Source organism: Pelodiscus sinensis, chromosome 7 (genome assembly GCF_052426305.1).
Source record: "Pelodiscus sinensis isolate ZL-2025 chromosome 7, ASM5242630v1, whole genome shotgun sequence".
NCBI classification, from domain to species: Eukaryota; Metazoa; Chordata; order Testudines; family Trionychidae; genus Pelodiscus; species Pelodiscus sinensis.
The window spans coordinates 45,652,877-45,674,125 of record NC_143058.1 but is presented as its reverse complement, the minus strand read 5'-3'; the positions used below and the strand labels follow the sequence as shown (position 1 = coordinate 45,674,125).

The following is a 21,249-nucleotide window of genomic DNA, read 5'->3' as shown; positions in this document are numbered from 1 at the left end:
ACAAATAATACAATCTACTCATTGATGGCGAGTAGATTGCAACCCGGAAGAGCTGGGTTCGGGCGATCTGCGCATGCGCAGAACGATATGCGCGTGGACAGATCGCCAGATCCTGTTTATGAGAAGCAATCCCATTCCAGGCACATCCCATTTCCTGGCACAACCAAACTCTTAGCTTGCTTTACATTATGATAAGAGGAAGCTGTATACTGAATTTGACAGTCCTAGCTCTTACTGTTTTCAAGGAGTTCTTGATCAAGCAGACAGATAAATTATCTTAAAATATATGGTGGATTAATTGAAATGAATGAAAAATAAGCAGCGAAGAGGAGGAAAATGCTAAAGATTATTTTGCAGCTGTCATCAGTCTCTTTAGATGGTTGAATGTGAAGGAACTGAATGTGAGTAACAATCTCTGACCCATTCAACTACTATTTAGTAATTGCAGCAGTCTGCATTTGAACATCGAAGCAGTCATGGTGTGTGGCTTTGAATCATAACTTATTACATCAAGGGCTTACCATATGTCAAGCCAATCACTTAATATAAAGGCACTTACACGTAAAGTGACTTGAAGCAGGCTTTTGCCTTTGTAGATGATGGTTAAAGAATAAAATTGGAGCACGTTGTAGCTTTAATATTAAACATCATTAATCATAACAGCCCTTCACCTAGTATTTGTCACCAAGTTCTGTATGTTTTGCTTTCAGTTGCAAATATTAATAATAAATCACAGAACTGCACCTTCTGTGAACTCAATGATCTCTGCCTTTTCATTCATTTTATTTTACACTCTGATCTATAATGAGGTATCCAACCTTTACACCCCCAAAGCCTCACTGGCAGCTTGCCCAGGAGCTAAAGCAACACACATTTGTAGGTACAACTTATGTTTTCATAATTTTTCATAAGTACAATTAAGTGCACACATTCACATTATTTGCTTGTGTTGCTGTCTTTATTGAAGGATGAATAGAAACATTTTATTCGAATTCACTAGCAATAGTAATGATGAGGAAACAGCAGCTGGTAGCTTGGTCCTCTTGCAGCAGTTGTGGGAAAAGGATAGAGAGCATATTTTATAACTTGATGTACCACACACCCTGAATTCCTGATCTTCAAAGAATAAAAGGCCTGTTTTTTGAGGAGACGGTCATCTTCAGAAAATCTTTCTAACAATGTGAGGCGAGAAATGATCAGTTTGAATTTTTAGTGCTCTACAAAACATGTTACTTGTGACTATCCCTTCTCATGTTTTTAAATCTAAAATTATTCATTTTCCCTCTGTGACATTTTTCATATAACCCAGAGCTAGTTCTCCACAAGTATCAAATTTAGGTAAAGAAATAATTTATTCATTTGTGGCATAAAATATTATTTTTATAAGAGGAAACTGGGTGTAGTCCATCCTTGGGTAAATAAATGTTTATGCTGCATTTCCAATGAAAAGTTACTGATTTACATTACTCTGCTATTTTTCATCACTTGCAAACATCACCTTTTTAAAAACATCACCTGTGCAAAAGAGTTTAAAAAGTGGTGAAATGTTGCTTTTCCACCTCTTTGGACCAAGGATCTCTAGTGTGAACATTTGTCTTCTAACACTTAGCCATTTTCTCCATTCTTATATTCTTAGCATCTTAAAGAAGTGTGTGTGCGTCAGAAACATATTTATGGTCAAATGCCTACCATGATGAATTAAAATCTTATTGAATAAACTAATTTATTTTTTGTTATGTAAAAGAAATAACAGCACATGTTACCAGAGTTGTTTCGTAGTAATATTGTTTGAAAGTTAACTTAGTTTTAAGGGATTACATCTTTCAGTGACTATTTTAGAAAGAAATCTAATCAGAGCCAGATTTTTGTAAAGATAACGTAAGTATTGACAGATTCATTTTGAAGGTGATTTGCCAAATCAAACTATTTTAGAAGAAGGAACTGAATGTCCCTTCTTTATTGGCCAGTAGTATGCTACTATTGTACATTTACAACTTACTTTTAAAAATGCCTTTGTTTTGGTGAGTTTCGTTTTTTTTAATAGCAATAATGATATATATGCTTATATTTGTAGCCATATCAAAATGTTATATTTTGGGCCTTACCTATGAGAAACTGCCCTCTGACTGACCATACATTCACAGCCACAAATGACATTTTGTTTCTCACAAAGGTTAGTGAGCAATCATAAAAACAGAGGGCCTGATTCTACAAAGCTCTGCGTTTGTTCTGCAAGCTCCTGAATAGCTTCAGTCCCAAGTAAAATCAATGAGCAGTGTCTAGCTGGACATGGTCAGAGCCTTATTGACTGTGAATCCTCTTGCTAAAGAACAGAGTTCCAAAACCAGTGTGTTTTGATGTATTGTAAAAGTCTAGCTCCCCCCCCCCCCCCACCTTGCCCAGTTATTACACGGTAATGAATTAGTTGATAGTAAATGACTTCTGATTAACTATGTATTGCTCAGCAGAAAATCTTGGCAGCAAGTATTTTTAAATCTAAATGTAATGTTATAAAGTGCCTAATTTAACAAACTCATTTCTGTGTTAAGCAGAAAACTGAAATATATTTAATTTGTGCCTTCTCTCAGTGTATCAGTTGCAACAGGAAGCTCCCCATCCTAGAAGGATTACGTGCACTTTTGAGGTAGGTATCACAATGATCCAAAGCTTTATTTTGTCTACTAACTCCAGGTCCATTCATATGCTGTGTATTCCAAACACCATTACATGGGAGACAAGGAAGTGTTGTAGAGAGGGCAACTTGAATTCATTGCTTTTTTTATATTAAAGGCGCACCACAAGAGCTTAAGGCTTTCGTGTGCCACATTTGTCTCCCGGGAACACCTTGGTAACGTTAGCAATTTTTTTTTTAGTTACACTTTTCTATTTAAAAAAAAAAAATCTCTGTCCTTTCTTTTGTGTAAACCACCACCCCAATAGCAGAAACTGACTGTTTATGGCGAATACCACGACAATCCCTATGTAATGCGCTGTTAAATGCACACAGTAAATAAAATGAAAGAACAGTGAATTCTTCCACCCATCCCCATCTTTAATTTATAGTGACCTGAAACATTAATAGCAATGATAGCTAAAATGGGCAGAAAGTGTGGGTAAGACCTTGATGCTTTCATTATGGAATCCTGTTAAAGTATAGGAAAAATGCATGTATACTCACATGACTCGAATTGTAGGATCAAGACCAAAAGTGATAGTGTCCCTTTAACGCTGTTTAACAGGACTAGCCCTCTTTCATTACTAGATTAAAACATAGTAGAGTTTAAACTGATATTGAATATCAGTGTTAGTAAGTTTTTATGCATAACTCTCTTATCACTGCATCTAGGAACTTGGGAAACATCAAAGTCAATTTAAGAAAGTTGAAATGTTGGGTTTCAATTAACTCATGAAGTGATACTACAAAATACTGCTCATACTAAACTATTGCAGATTATTGAATTGTTCAGATTTTATTGCAACACTTTTATCATGCAGCAAGAGAGAGGAAATTAATAGCTGGAATGTGTTTATCATGTTGACATAGCATTAAATATAGTGGAGTACAGTATTGTCAGGGGCATTAATAGCTTATAGCTTAGATCGCAAAGAGGATTACTTTACTGTATTAAACTAGGATTTGTCTGTAGTTTCAAATGCCCGGTTGCAGTTCTTCTAAATAATCTGTCAACTTGTATGATTAAAAAAAAAGAGATTTAATGGGAGTCAAATGCTTCACTTTAATGGAAATTCCCTGATCTTACATGATTAACTTGGCAGGTTTGCCTTTTTTGCAATAAGTGTTTAGCTATAGTTGATCACTCTCTCATGTAGCTATATTTTAGTCAAGCAAGACAAACTAATTTTTTATGAAATATGTCTCTGCAAGAAAAATTAGTTTTTAAAAATATTTTGTGCTGTTCATAAGTTTATCATTAAGAAAACAATGTCTAATGTTGGTATTATTTCTGTGCAGATACCTTACACGTGAATATTGAAGTTGGCATTTTAATCACAGAGAAATAATTACACTCACAGTTTTTGATTCCACTTCAGCTTTTCTATTTTTCCTTTCCATATACAGTAAAACTCTGATGGTCCGGCACTCCTGATGGTCCGGCACCATCAGGAACCCGGAAGTACTCCGGGCAGCCGGACCATTGGAGCTGCTCTGTCCCCAGCTTCCCTGATTCAGCCGCTGTTAAAACTGACCAGCGGCTGAATCGGGGAAGCCGGGGCAGAGCAGCTGGGGTGCTGCCCCTCCGGGCTGCGGGACTAACCCAGCAGCACCCTAGCTGTTCCCGATTCAGCCGCTGCTGAAACTGATCAGCGGCTGACTCCAGGAAGCCCGAGGCAGAGCTGCTCTGCCCTGGGCTTCCTGGAATCTGCCCCTGATCGGTTTCAGCAGCAGCTGACTTGGGGACACCTGGGACAGAGCAGCTGCGGTGCTGCTGGGTTGGTCTCGCAGCACCAAGGGTTGGCACTACCAGACCAACTCGGCAGCGCCCCAGCTGCTCTGTCCCAGGCATCTGGATTCAGCTGCTGTTGAAACTGACCAGCGGCTGACTCCAGGAAGCCCGGGGCAAAGCTGCTCTGCCTCGGGCTTCCTGGAGTCAGCCGCTGATCGGTTTCAGCAGCGGTTGACTTGGGGACGCCTGGGATAGAGCAGCTGGAGTGCTGCCGAGTTGACCCAGTAGCGCCACTCCTCGGCGCTGTGGGACCAACCCGGCAGCCCCCCAGCTGCTCTGCCCCAGGCATCCTGATTCAGCCGCTGCTGAAACTGACCAGCGGCTGACTACAGGAAGCCCGGGGCAGATCAGCTCTGCCCCGGGCTTCCTGGAGTCAGCCGCTGATCAGTATCAGCAGCGGCTGACTTGGGGACACCTGGGACAGAGAAGCTGGGGTGCTGCCGGGTAGGTCCAGTAGCGCCGAGGAGCGGCGCTGCGGGACCAACCCGGCAGCACCCCAGCTGCTCTGCCCCAGGTGTCCCCAAGAGCAGCTGGGGTGCTGCTGGGTTGGTCTCACTGCGCCATGGGTCGGCGCTACCAGACCAACCCCGCAGCACTCCAGCTGCTCTGCTGCAGGCATCCCCGATTCAGCCGCTGCTGAAACTGACCAGCAGTGGCTGAATCAGGGACGCCTGGGGCAGAGCCGGACTATCGGAAGGGGGGGGCTATGAGGGGTCTGGGGTGGCATCCCTCCCCACCCCAGACCCGTCATAGCCCCCCCCCCTTCCGATAGTCTGGCAAATCTGATAATCCAGCACCCCCTGGGTCCTAAAGGTGCCAGATTATTGGAAGTTTACTGTATTCAGCAATACAGGATTTTTTATTACATGATCATTCAAAATGGACGCAGTGTCCACTATCCAAAATAACTCTCACTGGTACTGCCTCCAGTGATGTGAAACCTTGTCCCTATTGAAGTCAATGGGATTTTTACCACTCAACCAGTAACTTCAATGGTGTCCAGGGTTCAGCCATGATTTCAGTGGACTGTGCATGGCCTCTAAATATATGGTGTAGTGCTTTGGTCTTTCCACTGTTGTATGCCTTTCAATCCCCTAACACTACAGAGTGTGACACAGATACACAAAATGTCCCCTGAAGGTGGGGCATCAGTTTCCCTCTGTGTTCACTTTTTGTTTCTTTCCCTGCACTGCTCCCAGTAATCTCCCTTTGCTTCTTCTCCCTTTCTGACCAGTTGTGCTGAAGAGGAAAGATATTAGCTGCTGCAGCAAAACCTGCCAAAGTGTACCCAGGCCACAGACTTCTCAGTTCTACCCATTCTTCTTTGCAGTGACTGTGTATGCGAATCAGAAAATAATTGCTGTGTAGGGAATAGCACCCCAGAGTAATCGGGCAGTATGGCACGATATTGGGAGGCCCTCCAATGAAATGTGGGGTGCAAGGGCAGGGATAATATACTTGGACTTAAAAAGACACACTTCTATTTGGTATAGGCTTTTTTTACTCTTTGTTCAAAACTGTTTTGTACTATTGCTTGTGTCAATGAACAGCTGTTGCTTTCCTTCCGAAGGGTGCCTGTGTGTCAGTTGTGGGTGAAATGCATCCAGTGCATATATATTTTAAGAACGTTGTACACTCCTGACAAACTAACAATGTAGCCTGTCACATTTATTTATTTCGATGATGTAACAAAAGAACATATGAAATGCACATGGATACTGTGGTAATGGGTGCCACTCAGATACCTAGACAATATGGTAACCTGAACTATACATATACTAATTTTGGTGTAGTCAGAGTCTCAACTTTACTATTTATATTTATAGCTTTCAAGATAAAATTCCCTTCTTAAATAGAGAAATATGAAGTATGCAGAAGTAGTGTATCTAGAACTTAATGGAGAGGCCTTATAGGAGATAAAACAATGACTGCATTTTGGTACACAGCCTGTATATTTCATAGATTTTGTTGCTTATAGTGGAGAGGTACCTGTAATAATATAGAGGAATTCTAGCCTTATTTAGCTTATTAGAACTGTCAGGAGCACAGACATGCCAATTTGGTTGCAAGCAGGTGTTTCTGTAAGTCATTCAAATCCTGGGAAATGAAAGATCACGAACAGGAGTAATTCAAAAATTTCCTTAATAATATTAACAATGTCACAAGGCTGCCAAGAAATGAAAGATATAAAGTCATATTCTTCAGATAAATATTTTGAGCATCTGTTTCCATTGCAGTAATGTAGCAAGCCCAGAAAGTCAGCTGGTCATTCATCCAAATTCTGATCAGATTTACACTTGCATTATTTCTGAAATTAGACAGGATCAGGCCAATTCATACTGGGGAGATTTTCAAGCATCCAGAGGCTGCCACTTCAATTACAATTTACCTTTATTTAATTTTCTCATCCCAAGATTTATGTACATTGCTAAAGTATCATTTAATTTACACATTAGTTTTAAAAATTTATAAATTATTGTACAGGAGGCAAATTGCAATTTGTGGTTAGTTTAGGAAGAAATAGACTGGAACTGAACAGTACTCAAATTAAATTAGTAATCAAAGGTCTAAAAGGCATGTAGGTTTTCTATGTAAAACCTAGAAAGGTCTCTATCTAATCCTGTGATTGTAAAGTCAGGCAGATAAATATTTGTGCAATCACTTGCAAATATTCATAACACCAAACTTCAGTGAGTACTTTGGACAGGAAAGACAAAGAAGCTAGTGTAACTCTGGAATGGTTTTTAAATAGTTTTGTCCCAAAATATAGATTGTAGAGTAGGGCATGGTCTTGTTCAACAACATTTCAGTATGGGATAAGAAATGCAAATCACAGTTTTTAGGAGTCATGTGGGAATTCAGATTTAAACAAAGCAGCTTTATGCAGGACACAATTTGTGGCACATAAAGAGCTGCTGAGTATAATGATTAAGGTATTTTTAGGAGCCTTCATTTTCAGTTTTATTTAATTTAATTTTTCCAGGGAATGGATCAATATTTACTATTAACAAAAAAAAACAACAACAACAAAACAGGTGAAGAGCAGCACAAAACCTATTAATGCATTTCCTGGGTAAATATTGGGGTTTAATTTGGTGAATGGAAAGGTAGGGTGTTTTCAGTAGATTAATGCTTTGAATTCCATTAATCAGTGTGGTTTGCTGCAGAACTAAAACAGAATTCAAAGCACAGTGCCATATCTGTGTTAAGTCTCTTTCTAATCCCCAAATACATTTTTCTATTTACTATTGTAAAATGTGTAGTTTGCTGTTGTAGACTTAGAACTATTAACCCATAAATATTTACATTTAATAATTAGGCTACCCTATTTGTAGTGTGCATACTCAACTTCAGCCTTTTCTCCAGTTTCTGTTTTTTAGCTTTTGAATATTTCCTTACGTTCTGAAATATATTCTATTACAGATTTTCATTTTCTCCTTATTTTAGTGTATCAGATCTTTAAACTCTTATCTGTTCACAGTTTGGAAGGTATATGTGATACATGTGAAGTTCATCAGTATGTTCAGAGGCGCAACACACTTCCGAATTTGCATGCATACCTGTTTGTTTATTTTGTGTATGTTCTAGACTATAATATATAGACTTGCTTCAACAGGTGGCTTTGCATATACACACAGACTGTTATATTATCATAATACATGCATCTCATGCAATGCATTCCGTTTTTCTAATAAAACAAATTATGTCTTTATATTGAATGATACAAAAGTAGAATGAAAAACAGAAAAAACTAATACTTTTTTTTTTTAAACATGGGACGTTTTCAATATCAATTGTTTTAAACTGAAATCAAAAGGGGGTTTGGCACTTTTAAAAAAATGGAAATATTCCATTTTAAAAATCATATTTCTCAAATAAGAAGTTCAAACTTTGAACCATCTTGCAAGATATTTTAAAGGTAAAATGGAAATAATTATAATGTGGCATCAGTGTGTATTTTTTCTCTTTTTTGAGGGTGGTGTCAAAAATACACATTGATTTCATTTTCTTGCTCATAACAATGTTTTTCATTACAAGTACTGAACATACTGTGCAGCTGAGCCAAAGCTGAAGTGAAAATATATTCAGTGAGTAGAAACATGTTTAATCTTTCTCTGTGGTCTAATCTCCTCTTGCTTGTGCTGAGCTTTGTGATCTGATCTTTCTCAGCTGGGTTTCCATTAGCAGCCATGAATGAGGCAGCGGGGAGCAGAATCATCTTCTATTTGACTAATTCTGCTGTATAAGCATTTGAATAATTCTGCTGTATAAGTAATTTGATAAATATTAGGAAGAGAATCCTAGTCCAAAGAATATCCGCATTTAGGGTGAGGGAATAATGTGTATGTTATTAATTATGTTATTCCTCTTGATGAAATAAGCAGGATGATTAAAGAAGAAAGTACTTGCCAAAGAGTATTGGCACTCACACCATAAATAATGTTTATTTAAGGTGCAAAGGCACATGCAGAAACAAGATAATGTGGAGTAGTTACTAGTAAAATAACCCAGTAACTTGAAAATCATTCTTAGAAAACTCTGACTACCCACTACAACTCTGCTGAGATGAATGAGTTACTCTGGGGTAATGCCAAGATAAAGGACTGAAGAATTAACCTCCCCCTTTTTTTGGTAACATGATGACACGGCTGAGGCAGTTAACACTATAGCATTGTGAGTCATTACTGTAAATGCTTAAGGATTTTTGAATTCTGCATCAGATTTATATTCTGAGTATAATATGAAGTGAAGATGCGTTGTCCAAAGCACACTGTGGTTGCTTTTCTGATCTGTGTGTGTGCACATGAATGTATACGTATACAGTAGTTAGAATTTATCTTTAGGGCACTCCTTGCTGTCACAGCAGGGCACTTCATAATAAATGTAGAATAATCATATGTGAAAGGATATCAAGCCAACCAAATGATTGAGTTAATTAACCTCACTGCCCTTTTTCACCTCCTAATAAGACTGCATCCTAATCCTGTGCTAATTGTTAATAAGTCTGATTGAGCAGCATCTGTGAATACCCTTGTCAAAGCAGCCCATGTGAATAGCTAAGACGTATTGGATCACTCTGAATGCGGGTATTTAATGTAAGTTCTTAAATTTGATCTCAAAGACAAGTTCATACGAATGAGCTTCTCCCTGAGTGACTTCTCAAGGTACTGAGGACATTTCAGAATGAAATAGTTAAGTGTGAGGCACAGGCCAAATAGGGATGTAAGCAAGTACTACTTGCATCCTGCCCCCCGCCCCCGCTGCCTCTGATACAGAGGCAGCAAGTGGGGGAAGCGAAGCAGGAGCCGGTGCTGGGGGGAGCCAGCTTAAAAGCCAGTTCCCCTCTAGCACCATCTTCACGGTGCTGCCTTCCTCCCCCTTGTTGCTACCTCTATCAGAGGCAGCAGCGGGCATGGGGGGGCAAAGTTACCTCTGCCTGGGATAGGCCCAGGATCGCTGTGGACAGAGGCTGCTCTGCATCAGCCCAGGCTGGCTGTGAATAGAGGCTGCTCCAGCAGAAGCCCCTGTCCATAAAGGGTCCCAGCTCCCTGCTGGGCCTCCCCATGGACAGGGACTTCTGGACCCAGTGCGAGCCGAGACTGAGCAAGCGCAGCTCAGTCCCAGCTCACACTGGATCTGGGACCTACCCCCACTGTGGCTCTGCATTTTAAATGTAGTAAGAGCCAGGCAGGCAAGGTGCCCGGCTCTTACTACATTTAAAGTGCAAAGCCTCATTGGGGGTGGCTCCCAGACCCAGCACAAGCCAGGACTGGACATCTTGGCTTCTCGACTAAACGTGTAGTAAATAAAAATGTTATCAACTACACAATTAGTGAAATACCTGCTTTCTTAACATTCCTAATGCCAAATCGATACCATTTGTGTATTCACCCACTTCAGTTTTATTAGCCATACACCATCATTTAAGGAAAAAATAGAAACAAAACCAGAGCAGGCCTATAGTGATTTGTGAATGCATTGAACAATGGGGCCTGGATCCTTCCTGGACTCTCTGGGCAACTATTACAGTACAAATAATAATAATTGATAATAAATACTATACGGGTACCACTGTTATTTCCTATTGTAAGTACAGGCGAAAGTACGCTATCTCTTACACTATAGAGTACAAATTGAACTTCTCTAGTCCAGTATTCTCTGGTCCAGTGTGATTTTAGTTAGCCAGATGTCCACTTATCATGGATGTGGTCAAGTTTCCCACAGACCTATAAAGTTTGTTTACAGCCACCAGTCCTGGCTCTCAATATTCTATGCTATTATTAAGGTCTAATTTATCCCTAAATGTCTTTTAAGAGCCCACTAAGCCATGGAAGTGTTGGTAATGCTGCTAGACAATATTGACCTCCTGTGGTTTGGCAAATTCTCTGATTCAGCACCTGTCAGGTTTCAGGGGTCCAAACTAGAAAGGTTCAACCTATAGTAACTCTGGCTAAATGCTTTAAAAAAACAAAAAAACCAGGGGTACTAATTAGAACTGTGTGGATAATTGGTTTTTCAGCTTACTGGCAGTTCCAAAAAAAAAAAAAAAAATTCCATTTGGGTCAAACAGGGTAAAAAATCTGGAATTTCTAGTACACCGAAAAAGGCATTTTGTTTCAGGCATAGAACCTATCATATCACTTTCACATTCTCTTTCTGAACCAATGACTTCAGGTATTTTGTAGAAAGTGAAACAGCTTCAATAGGAGAGATTGAGAGAGATCCATTCCTGAATTAAGGATGTTAAGGATTAGTTGACTATCCAATAAGCAAATGCTTATCGAATACTCTGTTGACTAGTCGACAAATCAGTTTACCCTCCCCCCCCATCAGATAAAGGCAGCTGTGGCTCAGCTATGTGGCACTGTCCCTTTAAAATGCCGAAGCACTGTGAAGCCGGGGGTCAGCTGGGGAGTCCCCAGTGGACCCCAGGTTCTGGGGGAATGCCATGTGGAACCTGGGATCAGCTGGGGAGTCCCCAGCTGACCCCGGGCTCCACGGTGCTGCCCCTTCAAAACACCGAGGCTGTGTTTCAAAGGGGCAGCGCCACATAGCTGATCCTGGGTTACACGCAGCATTTCAGCAGAACATGGGATCAGTCCCCAACTGATCCCAGGTTCCGCTGAAATGCCATGGGAAACCTGGAGTCAGCTGACCCCGGGCTCCCCACAGCATGTAGCGCAGTATGGAGCCCAGAATCAGCGGGGGTACTCTGAGTTCCCCGCTGACCCCCAGCTCCATGGCTTTGAAATGCACAAGAGCCCCCACTGGGGACTCTTGTATATTTTAAAGCAGGCACTCGCGTGCAGCCTGGAGTCAGCGGGACTTCCCGCTGGCCCCAGGGCTCCCGCTGGGGCTCTTGTACATTTCAAAGGAGGAATGCAGAAGTGCCTATCGATGAGTTGAGTGGTCAATGGAAATTCCATAGACTACTCGACTAGTCAATTAACTGCAATTTAACATCCTTACCCTGAATCCCCTGCAGTCTAGTGGCTAGGACACACCTGGTTTTGGGATACCTGGAATGTAGCTCTTGCTTCAGTGAATATTTAATTATTGATTTATGCCAACTGGAACAGCTTCAACAGAACACACTGAGAAATTCTCAACCCCAGAATATTTCATCCCCCAGCACACTCACCTAGGATAGGGGAGACTTAGGTTCAAATCCTTGTTCCAGAATATCACATCTCATTCTTGTGTATGCTGCCTAAATCCTCTGATTCAGTCCAAGACACTGAAATGTTCTTTTTGATTTTATATGATTCATTTAGGGATTTCTTAAACTTTCTATTTGTTTCATGTTGACTAAAACAAATTGTCAAATTAATACATATTTGCAAAGTGATTCAGTCTTTCCAAAGCTGCATTTTTTTGGAGGAAAAAAATTTTAGCCAAGGAATTTTGCCTAGATGCAGCACTGACACAAAAAGTCTTTACTAATATAAGAATCTACGGGTATGTCTACACTACCCCGCTAGTTCGAACTAGCGGGGTAATGTATGCATACCGCACTTGCTAATGAAGCCTGGGATTTGAATTTCCCGGGCTTCATTAGCATAAGCAGGGAGCCGCCATTTTTAAATCCCCGCTGCTTCGAACCCCGTGTAGCGCGGCTACACGGGGCTCGAACTAGGTAGTTCGGACTAGGGTGCCTATTCCGAACTACCGGTACACCTCGTTTCACGAGGAGTAACGGTAGTTCGGAATAGGCACCCTAGTCCGAACTACCTAGTTCGAGCCCCGTGTAGCCGCGCTACACGGGGTTCGAAGCAGCGGGGATTTAAAAATGGCGGCTCCCCGCTTATGCTAATGAAGCCCGGGAAATTCAAATCCCGGGCTTCATTAGCAAGTGCGGTATGCATACATTACCCTCCTAGTTCGAACTAGGAGGGTAGTGTAGACATACCCTACTTTTATGAACTCTGTAAAAACCATTATTATGGTTATTAAAATGATGAGGCAATTTACAAACTACTCTGAAAAATTTCTGAGACTGAAGGAAATTTAAGTACTGACATTTACGTGGATGTAAGAAAAAAATGAAGTAGTCGGGGACACATCTTCTGCCTCATGTTAAATAAATTTTTCAATTAAGCGTTCCCAAAATACTGCAAAAAGCAAAAGAAATTATGTAGAGATAGGGCACAGCTGAGCTGACCTTTCCAGCAAGAATAGATGTAATTAAAATGATCATCCTCCCTCAGCTGCTTCATTTTATTATGGCAATATCTATATTTCATATCAGACAGTAAGTGGCTGTAGTCTTGGAAGGCATAATTTTGCTCCTTTACACAAGGGTCAAGAAGAGCTAGAATAAAGATTACAAAACTCTATCTTGGAAAACAAAAAGGAGAGTTAAACTTACCAAATTTGTCTTGTTACTTTGATGGCTAACTCTAGCTATCCCCTGATTTGTATTGACCAGGATGATCAATATGATGACTCAGACAACATACAGTGTTACAAGAACTTGTAGTGTCAAAAGAGACTTTGCAAAAGATCATGGCAAGGTCAAATGGTGCTTCCAGTTCTGATGCACTTAATGTCAATATCAACAAGTAAATTAAGGAAATGCTAGGTGCTAAAGAGATATGGCTGTGAGGAAACCTTTATGCTAATGCTCATGAAGAACACTGCAGAAAATTAGTCACATAATTTCTCAACTTGCATTATATACTTAGCCAACAGTAGACCTGCATATTTTAGTACATACAAATGACCTCTATTCTAAATGATTCAATCCAGCTGCACCTAAAGTGGGTGGAAAGACCCCTATTGATTTCTGTGGGAGCTGGGTCAAGCCCTAATAGTATAATAGGATGGCATCATGAGACAGCATGGGAGGTTATAAAGAAACAAGCATGTAAATTAGGTGGGTTCAGTTATCTCCAATCCTGAATGAGTTCTCATTGTGCTAGATACTGCACAAATTCAAAGTGAAAGATCTCTATCTACAGGATTTATAGTCTAAGGGTGTGTCTACACTGCCTGTGTTAACTGTAGCCATGCCAGTGCTGTGATATGAGCAGTATAGTCACACTGTCACTGGGGGAGCATGCTTCTTGCAATAACGTGCTGTCTAGACTAGTACTTTTCAGTGCTTAGGGGTCTGAGACTGAAAAGCGGTAATGTAGATTCAGCCTCACTGAGGAAAAGGGGATGTAACAAACAATTAGAAGGAGTGGGGGTAGCTAATCTCAGGTGCAAGGAAATGATAATTTCTCCTTGTAATTTATCATCCAGCTAAGTAAAGTTCCACACTCAGTCTAAGAGTTTATACTGAATCTCACATTGAGTTATCCTTAAATGAAAGACAGGACTATGCAGCACTTTAAAGACTAACAAGCTGGTTTATTAGATGATGAGCTTTCGTGGGCCAGACCCATTTCCTCAGATCAAATTGTGGAAGAAAATTGGCATGACCATATATATCGAAGAGATACAATAAAAAAAAAAAGTGAACACATATAAAATTGACAAATCAGATTTTAGAACAGAGGGACCTTAAAGATGCTAACTACGTTACCCATTACAAAGATAACTTCCCCAATTATCACTCCTAATGTAATTATCTCATAGACACTAACCCTACTCCCCCCCCACACACACACCCTCTCTGTTCTAAAATCTGATTTGTCAGTTTTATGCGTGTTCACTTTTTTTTATTGTATCCCTTTGGTATATATGGTCATGCCAATTTTCTTCCACAATTTGATCTGAGGAAGTGGGTCTAGCCCATGAAAGCTCATCACCTAATAAACCATCTTGTTAGTCTTTAAAGTGCTGCATAGTCCTGTCTTTTGTTTCAGCAAAACCAGACTAACATGGCTACATTTCTATTACTGAGTTATCCTTAGATAGTTTGCTCTAATTTTCTACCACTTCACATTCTCAACTTGTCTGCACACTCAGATTTGTATTGTAATTTGGATTATTTTGGAGGTTTGCCATGTAAGGAGCCCACTAATCCTATGGACAGGTATCTATGTGTTTAAAAGTTACTTATACACAGTTTTATGCACAGTATTTCAGTGTCAATTTGTGTGTGCATGTTTGTTTATTTTATTTTGTTTACTTTCATATTGCTCCTGCTGTATAAAATGAAGTGGTTTGCTTGACAAGAGGAGGGGAATTGGGAGCTGAGCCTACAAAGTTTAATGCATGTGTTTACCTGTAGGAGTGTGAATAATCTTATTCAGATCAATGGGACTACTTGCACGATTAAAGTCAAGCATGTCTTTGCAAAATAAGTGCCTAATTTTGCTTATCTGGTAATACAGGCTTCTTGTTATAATCTAGTCCAGTGGTTTTCAAACATTTTGTTTCAATGACCCATTTGAAGAAAATTCTTGGTGCCTGCAACCCAACATCATTTGACTAGAGTGTGGGCTCCAGAGTGGGGGGCTGAGGATGAGAGGTTTGTGGTGTTGGAGGGGGCTCTGGCTTTGTGGATGGTCAGAGCTGGGACAGGAGTGGCTTACCTTGAGCGACTCCTGGTTAGCAGTGCAGCTTCTTGCCTCTCCTGACACTGCAGATCATGCTGCTCCTCAGAAGCAGCCAGCAGCAGATTCCAAGGCAATGGGCGTGTAGAGCTAGTGCTCAGGACGGGAGCCCTGTGCGCTGTGCCCCTTCCCTGGGGATGCTTCTTGGGGCGCAGTGCAGTCTGAAGTGCCAGGATAGGCAGGCAGCCTGCCTTGGCACTCCAAATGGTCGCTTGATCACCCTTCAGTAAGAAACTCGTACTCTGAAAACCACTGATCTTCTGAGAAGTATAGGGCATATTGCATGGCTGTGGTTATGTCAGTCAACTCTTGTTTTTTCTATTCTAAGTTGTATTCTACATCTAAATTATTATACAGGAAAAACAACTATACAGGCAGTCCCCGACTTACGTGGATCCGACTTATGTCGGATCCCTAGATACGAACGGGGTGAGGCAACTCCCGCACATGCGCAGCAGCATTCCCGGGGCTCGCTCACCTGGGTCCTAGGATCCTCCTCCTCCTCGGGCCGGCTCCGACTGGGGTCCCGCAGAGCTGCCGGGCAGAGGAAAAGTGCCTCCCCACGCCCGCTGCCCCCTCCACCCCCTGCCAGCAACAGGCTGCCGAACAGACAAAAGCAGCCTCTCTGCCCCTCCTCCCCTCTATACATGCCGGGCTCCCGGAGCGCAGCAGCGTCCCCGGGGTTCGCTCACCTGGGTCCTAGAATCCACCTCCTCCTCCTCTTCGGCCGGCTCCAACTGGCCTCTGCCTGCAGCAGCTGGCCACAGGGACAGGGATCCCGCAGAGCTGCCGGGCAGAGGAAAAGTGCCTCCCCACGCCCGCTGCCCCCCCCCCCGCGGCCTCGCATCCTGCACGCCTCCCCCCTCCCCCCCTGCCAGCAACAGGCTGCCCCCTCCCCTGAGCAACAGGCTGCCGAACAGCAGACAAAAGCAGCCTCTCCGCCCCTCCTCCCCCTATACATGCTGGGCTCCCTGGGCAAACAAAGACTCCACCAAAACAAACAAAGTGCTGGCCTCATTGTGTTAGCAAAAAAAGGACCCTCCTCCTAGAACCCTGGGTGGTGTGTGGAAATAAAGCTATTAGCTCAAAGCATGGTGCAGAGCTGTTTGGTATTTGATGAGTTACTCCTTTAGTCCTGAGTTTGTCACAGGGACAGAAATAGATGTGAAATCTTCTGAACAGGGGAACAGACAGCAAAACAAACATTAGAGGGGAGTTAACCTTTCCCTATGCTATCCAAAACTAAAAAAAATGTTTGGCTAGAGTTTCCCCTACAATATGTACCAGTTCCGACTTACATACAAATTCAACTTAAGAACAAACCTACAGTCCCTATCTTGTACGTAACCCGGGGACTGCCTGTATAGAAAAAGGGCCACTTAGAACATTGGTCACTTTAATAATGAACACCAATTTTTCTAAATGGCTCAACCATCAGAACAGCTATTTATTTCCTGAGAGTATAGAAGGATTGTTGTTGCTAGAGTGTCATGTTTTAATTTTTGACATCTCAGACATTTAAAGATCCTATTTAAATGCCACCTCAACAACAGGACCAAAATATTTATTTTGGTTTGCTTGACATTTCCCTGAAAAGATGGAAGACTGAAAGTGAAGTGAAATACTGTGATGTTTTGTACTTGATTTCATAACTGTTGAATTCTAAACCCAAAATATTTCCAAGCTCTCAGTAAGAGGAATGACAGTCTTGGGATTAAGGCATTGCACTGGGATGTGAGAGAGCTGTGTTCAAGTATTGTGGGTAAATTGCTTAATCTCAGCCCCTTCTTTGTAAAATGGGGATAATAATACTCTTTTTTTCCCCAGCCTTTGTCTGTGTGCACATTTAGATTGTCAGCTGTTTGGGGGCAGGTACTGTGTGTTTGTACAGCAACTAGTACAATAGGGTCTCAATGTTGGCGGGGACTCCAGGTGTAATTATGCTACACACAAATATGACATTTTTTGAATGCACAAGAAATGCAAGACACATAACATGTCATTTCCTGCTGAAATGTAGCTACCTCTCAGGTGAAATATGTCAGTGGTTTAACAGTCACTGCAACGCTTCTGGCACCTTTTAGAGCAGGAAGGTAACTCAAAAATTGAAGATTTTTTTTAACGTTTTTGTAGATTATCACATGTACTTATGTCAAGAAAACAATAGCATGTATTATTTTAAAAAATTTTGTATAGTTGGACAAATTCACTAATATCAATTAGAAAAACTCCAGCATGCAAATAATTTTGAGACTCTCCATTTCAGAGTCTAAATGAGTGCTTCCTCATGTTGTGTTTAGATGGTTTCAGAGTGTGGTGTTGCAGCTTTCAAGGTGTCTTTTTACACTATACCCTCTGGAAAAGTGCTCCAGTGTCGAGTGACTCATGTTCTTTGCCTTCAGACACACCATATGGTCTCTCCTATTTTTAAAAAAAGTTGTTATATACAATGTGCTCATTACGTGGCATCTCTTCCAAACTTAAAATATTTAAAATGTTGTTTGTTTTTTCAATAGGTAGAGAACAGACCCAAATATTATGGAAGAGAGTAAGTAATGAGTGCTGTGAATCCAGTCTAATGGGAGTGGATGTCACCTGGTGTTCAGTGATGAATGAAGGTTCAGCAAGTGAACCTTAGGGCCTTTTCATCTCCTCTGTGTTTAACACCACAAGAATGTGGGGCTAGCTGTGCTAACGATTTTAATTTGCCGGGCATTTTGCATTGCAAAGTAGTACAGGCAGTCCCCGACTTACGCGGATCCGACTTATGTCGGATCCGTATTTACGAACGGGGCTTTCTCGCCCCCGGAGGTCGAGGTAGCGGATTGCTACCTGCGAGCTCCGGGGCGAGAAAGCCCCGTTCGTAAGCTGCTCCGGTGCCCCTGGTCTGCTGGAGACCGTCTCCAGCAGACCAGGGGCACCGGGCGGGTTCCCGCGCTTCTTATGCTTTGCCAGAGCAAAGCCTCAGAAGCGCGGGAACCCGCCGCTGCTGCCGCTTCAGTCGCGGTGCCTGTGGTCTGCTGGGGACGGTCCCCAGGAGACCACAGGCACGGGGACTGGAGCGGCAGCAGCGGCGGTTCCCCGCGCTTCTGAGACTTTGCTTTGCCAAAGCCTCAGAAGTGCAGGAACCCGCCCGCTGCTGCCGCTTCAGTCGCGGTGCCTGTGGTCTGCTGGGGATGGTCCCCAGCAGACCATAGGCACGGGGACTGAAGCGGCAGCAGCTGCGGTTCCCCGCGCTTCTGAGACTTTGCTTTGGCAAAGCCTCAGAAGCGGGGGAACCCGCCCGCTGCTGCCGCTTCAGTCGCGGTGCCTGTGGTCTGCTGGGGACCGTCCCCAGCAGACCACAGGCACCGGGACTGAAGCCGCAGCCGCGGGGGGTCCCGCGCCTCTGAGGCTTTGCCAGAGCAAAGTCTCAGAGGCGCGGCACCCCGCTGCCGCTGCGGCTCTGCTCCCGTATCCCTGGTCTGCTGGGGAGGGGGGAGGCGCGGCTAGTGTGCCCCCCACCCGCAGACCAGGCTTTTGTTTTGGACCCTGGAGCAGAGCAGCTGGGGCGCTGCTGATTGGTCCTGCAGCGCCCTCTGGGCACTACTGGACCAACCAGGCAGCAACCCAGCTGCTCTGCCCCAAGTCCTGATTCAGCCGCTGCTGGTCAGTTTCAGCAGTGGCTGAATCAGGACGCCTGGGGCAGAGCAGCTGGGGTGCTGCTGGGTTGGTCCAGTAGCACTGAGGAGCGGTGCTACTGGAGCAACCCAGCAGCACCCCAGCTGCTCTGCCCCAGGCGTCCCCAAGTCAGCCGCTGCTGAAACTGACCAGCGCTGACTACAGGAAGCCCGAGGCAGAGTTGCTCTGCCCCAGGCTTCCTGGAATCAGCTGCTGATCAGTTTCAGCAGCAGCTGACTTGGGGAAGCTTGGGGTTCTTAAGTTGAATCTGTATGTAAGTCAGAACTGGCGGTCAGTTTCAGCAGCGGCTGAATCTGGACGCCAGTTCCGACTTACATACAGATTCAACTTAAGAACAAACCTACAGTCCCTATCTTGTACGTAACCCGGGGACAGCATACTGTATGTGGGACCTTCTCAGGGCCTAGCATTAAGTTTTGTTGTGTACATTCTGAGTGAAATTATTCTAGTCTGCTCATTGTGCTGTTACACTACTCTATTCTTACTTCTCTGCAAATTATGATTTGGGTATGGCTCACCGCCGATCACCCCTGCAGTTTTAAATGGATACAATATTCTTCAGTTCTGCCTAATGCAGGAAAATGTAGTGTTGCTGTGCTTCACATGGTTGGTTGGCTCTTTCTAACCCCAAAGGTGAAGACTGCTGCAATGGGCATATGAGTGTGTAAAAATCTCTTTGGGGCAATTTGACATGCCAAATGTTATAAAAATGCACATTATCATTTGTATTTCCTTTCCCTCCATTTCACTGCATTAAGCAAAGGTTCTGTTTAGCACAGAGAATGAAAGCAAATTTTATGTTTAATTTTGTATCCGTATATGTAAATTGTGCACTTCCTTATGCAAATTATTAGTCAGATTAAGTGGATCCCTTGAGCCCTGGCAAGCTAGCAAACTTTCTCTCAATATTGAAAAGTGTGAGTACCCCATCATAGATTAAGATAATGGGTAATATGGGCACTTGTCCTATTACGCTAATGTGAGATATCCATGTTATGAAAAGAATGCACTTGTTCTGACTGTAACAAGAGCGTTCCTCCCATGCTGTCTGTTAAGTGATTTTTGAGGGCTAAAGCCTACCAGCCACACATAATCATGTTGGCCAAATGCCAGGCAGAGTGAGAAATTAACATAATGAATGGATTACTGCTAATTACTCAGATTGTATGGAAGCTTCTTTTAAAAAGCCAAGGGAGGAGGTTGTTTTTAAGGAAAAAGGTGTGTTTTTAAAACAGCTTTTATGGTTAATAAAAATGAGTTTTGTTTGTTAGATTCTATGGTATGATCTCAAGAGAAGAAGCTGACCAATTATTAAGTGTTGCAGAGGGAAGTTATCTCATTCGTGAAAGCCAACGGCAACCAGGAACCTATACTTTGGCATTAAGGTTGGTAATAGAATATTTGCAAATATCTCATCATGATATTACAGTAAACTATTATTTAATTCCTTGATAGAATTTTTTATAATGGTGACCATTTAATGACATAGTATTTTTGTGACCTGATTACAGTATCAGTATCTTGAAAGGACTTTAAATCTTTCAGTGCAAAATTAATGTCTTGGATTTGAAGCACGGTCATAACTATTTATGGATGGTTGGCTTTATTTTACAATAGATGTTTCCTGCTTCTCTGGTCTCTATTATTCTTCAGTTCTGTCCATAGATACCATATCTGGATATTGAGAACAGAGGTAGAAAAGAATTAGAAAGTCCCTCTGTGATCTCATGTGACTTCACTTAGCCAACATTGTATCAAGATTGGTTACCTGATGTAGGAGGCTACCTGGGTCTCCTCTAGTGACTCGCCATACTGCTCATGCAGTCTGTGTGCCAGTTTTACCTGGTCTGAGAGCTAGTGTCTCACCTTGAATAATTGTGCCAACTGGATGTGAATACATGCCCACCACTTCTGTACAACTGTAAAAACTCAGTCAGATTATTTCCTACTGAAATAGTTCTATACTGACTATTAGTAGTCATTATAATAGTATCTTTTACAGGTATCTTTTAGCTTTCTCCCTTTGTTGTTTTCAGAGGTAGTATGTGAAATGAATTGACTCTTCAGTTGTACAGAATTTAACTGTGTGTGATCTA

At 42.3% G+C, this 21,249-nt stretch overlaps 1 protein-coding gene across 3 annotated transcripts in view; it reads left to right on the top strand.

Moving 5' to 3' along the window:
- The window catches only part of CHN1 (chimerin 1), a 184,364-nt gene that overhangs the window by 66,838 nt on the left and 96,277 nt on the right, over window positions 1–21,249 (top strand). For 2 of the 3 annotated variants that reach the window (XM_075933671.2, XM_075933670.2), the window contains exons 4-6: window positions 2,589–2,648; window positions 17,993–18,020; window positions 20,425–20,538. In XM_075933671.2, coding sequence (XP_075789786.2) covers window positions 2,589–2,648; window positions 17,993–18,020; window positions 20,425–20,538 — 202 coding nt within the window. Of the gene's footprint in view, window positions 1–2,588; window positions 2,649–8,504; window positions 8,555–17,988; window positions 18,021–20,424; window positions 20,539–21,249 lie in introns of those variants that run through there. The other variant, XM_006119476.5, reaches the window with a different exon arrangement.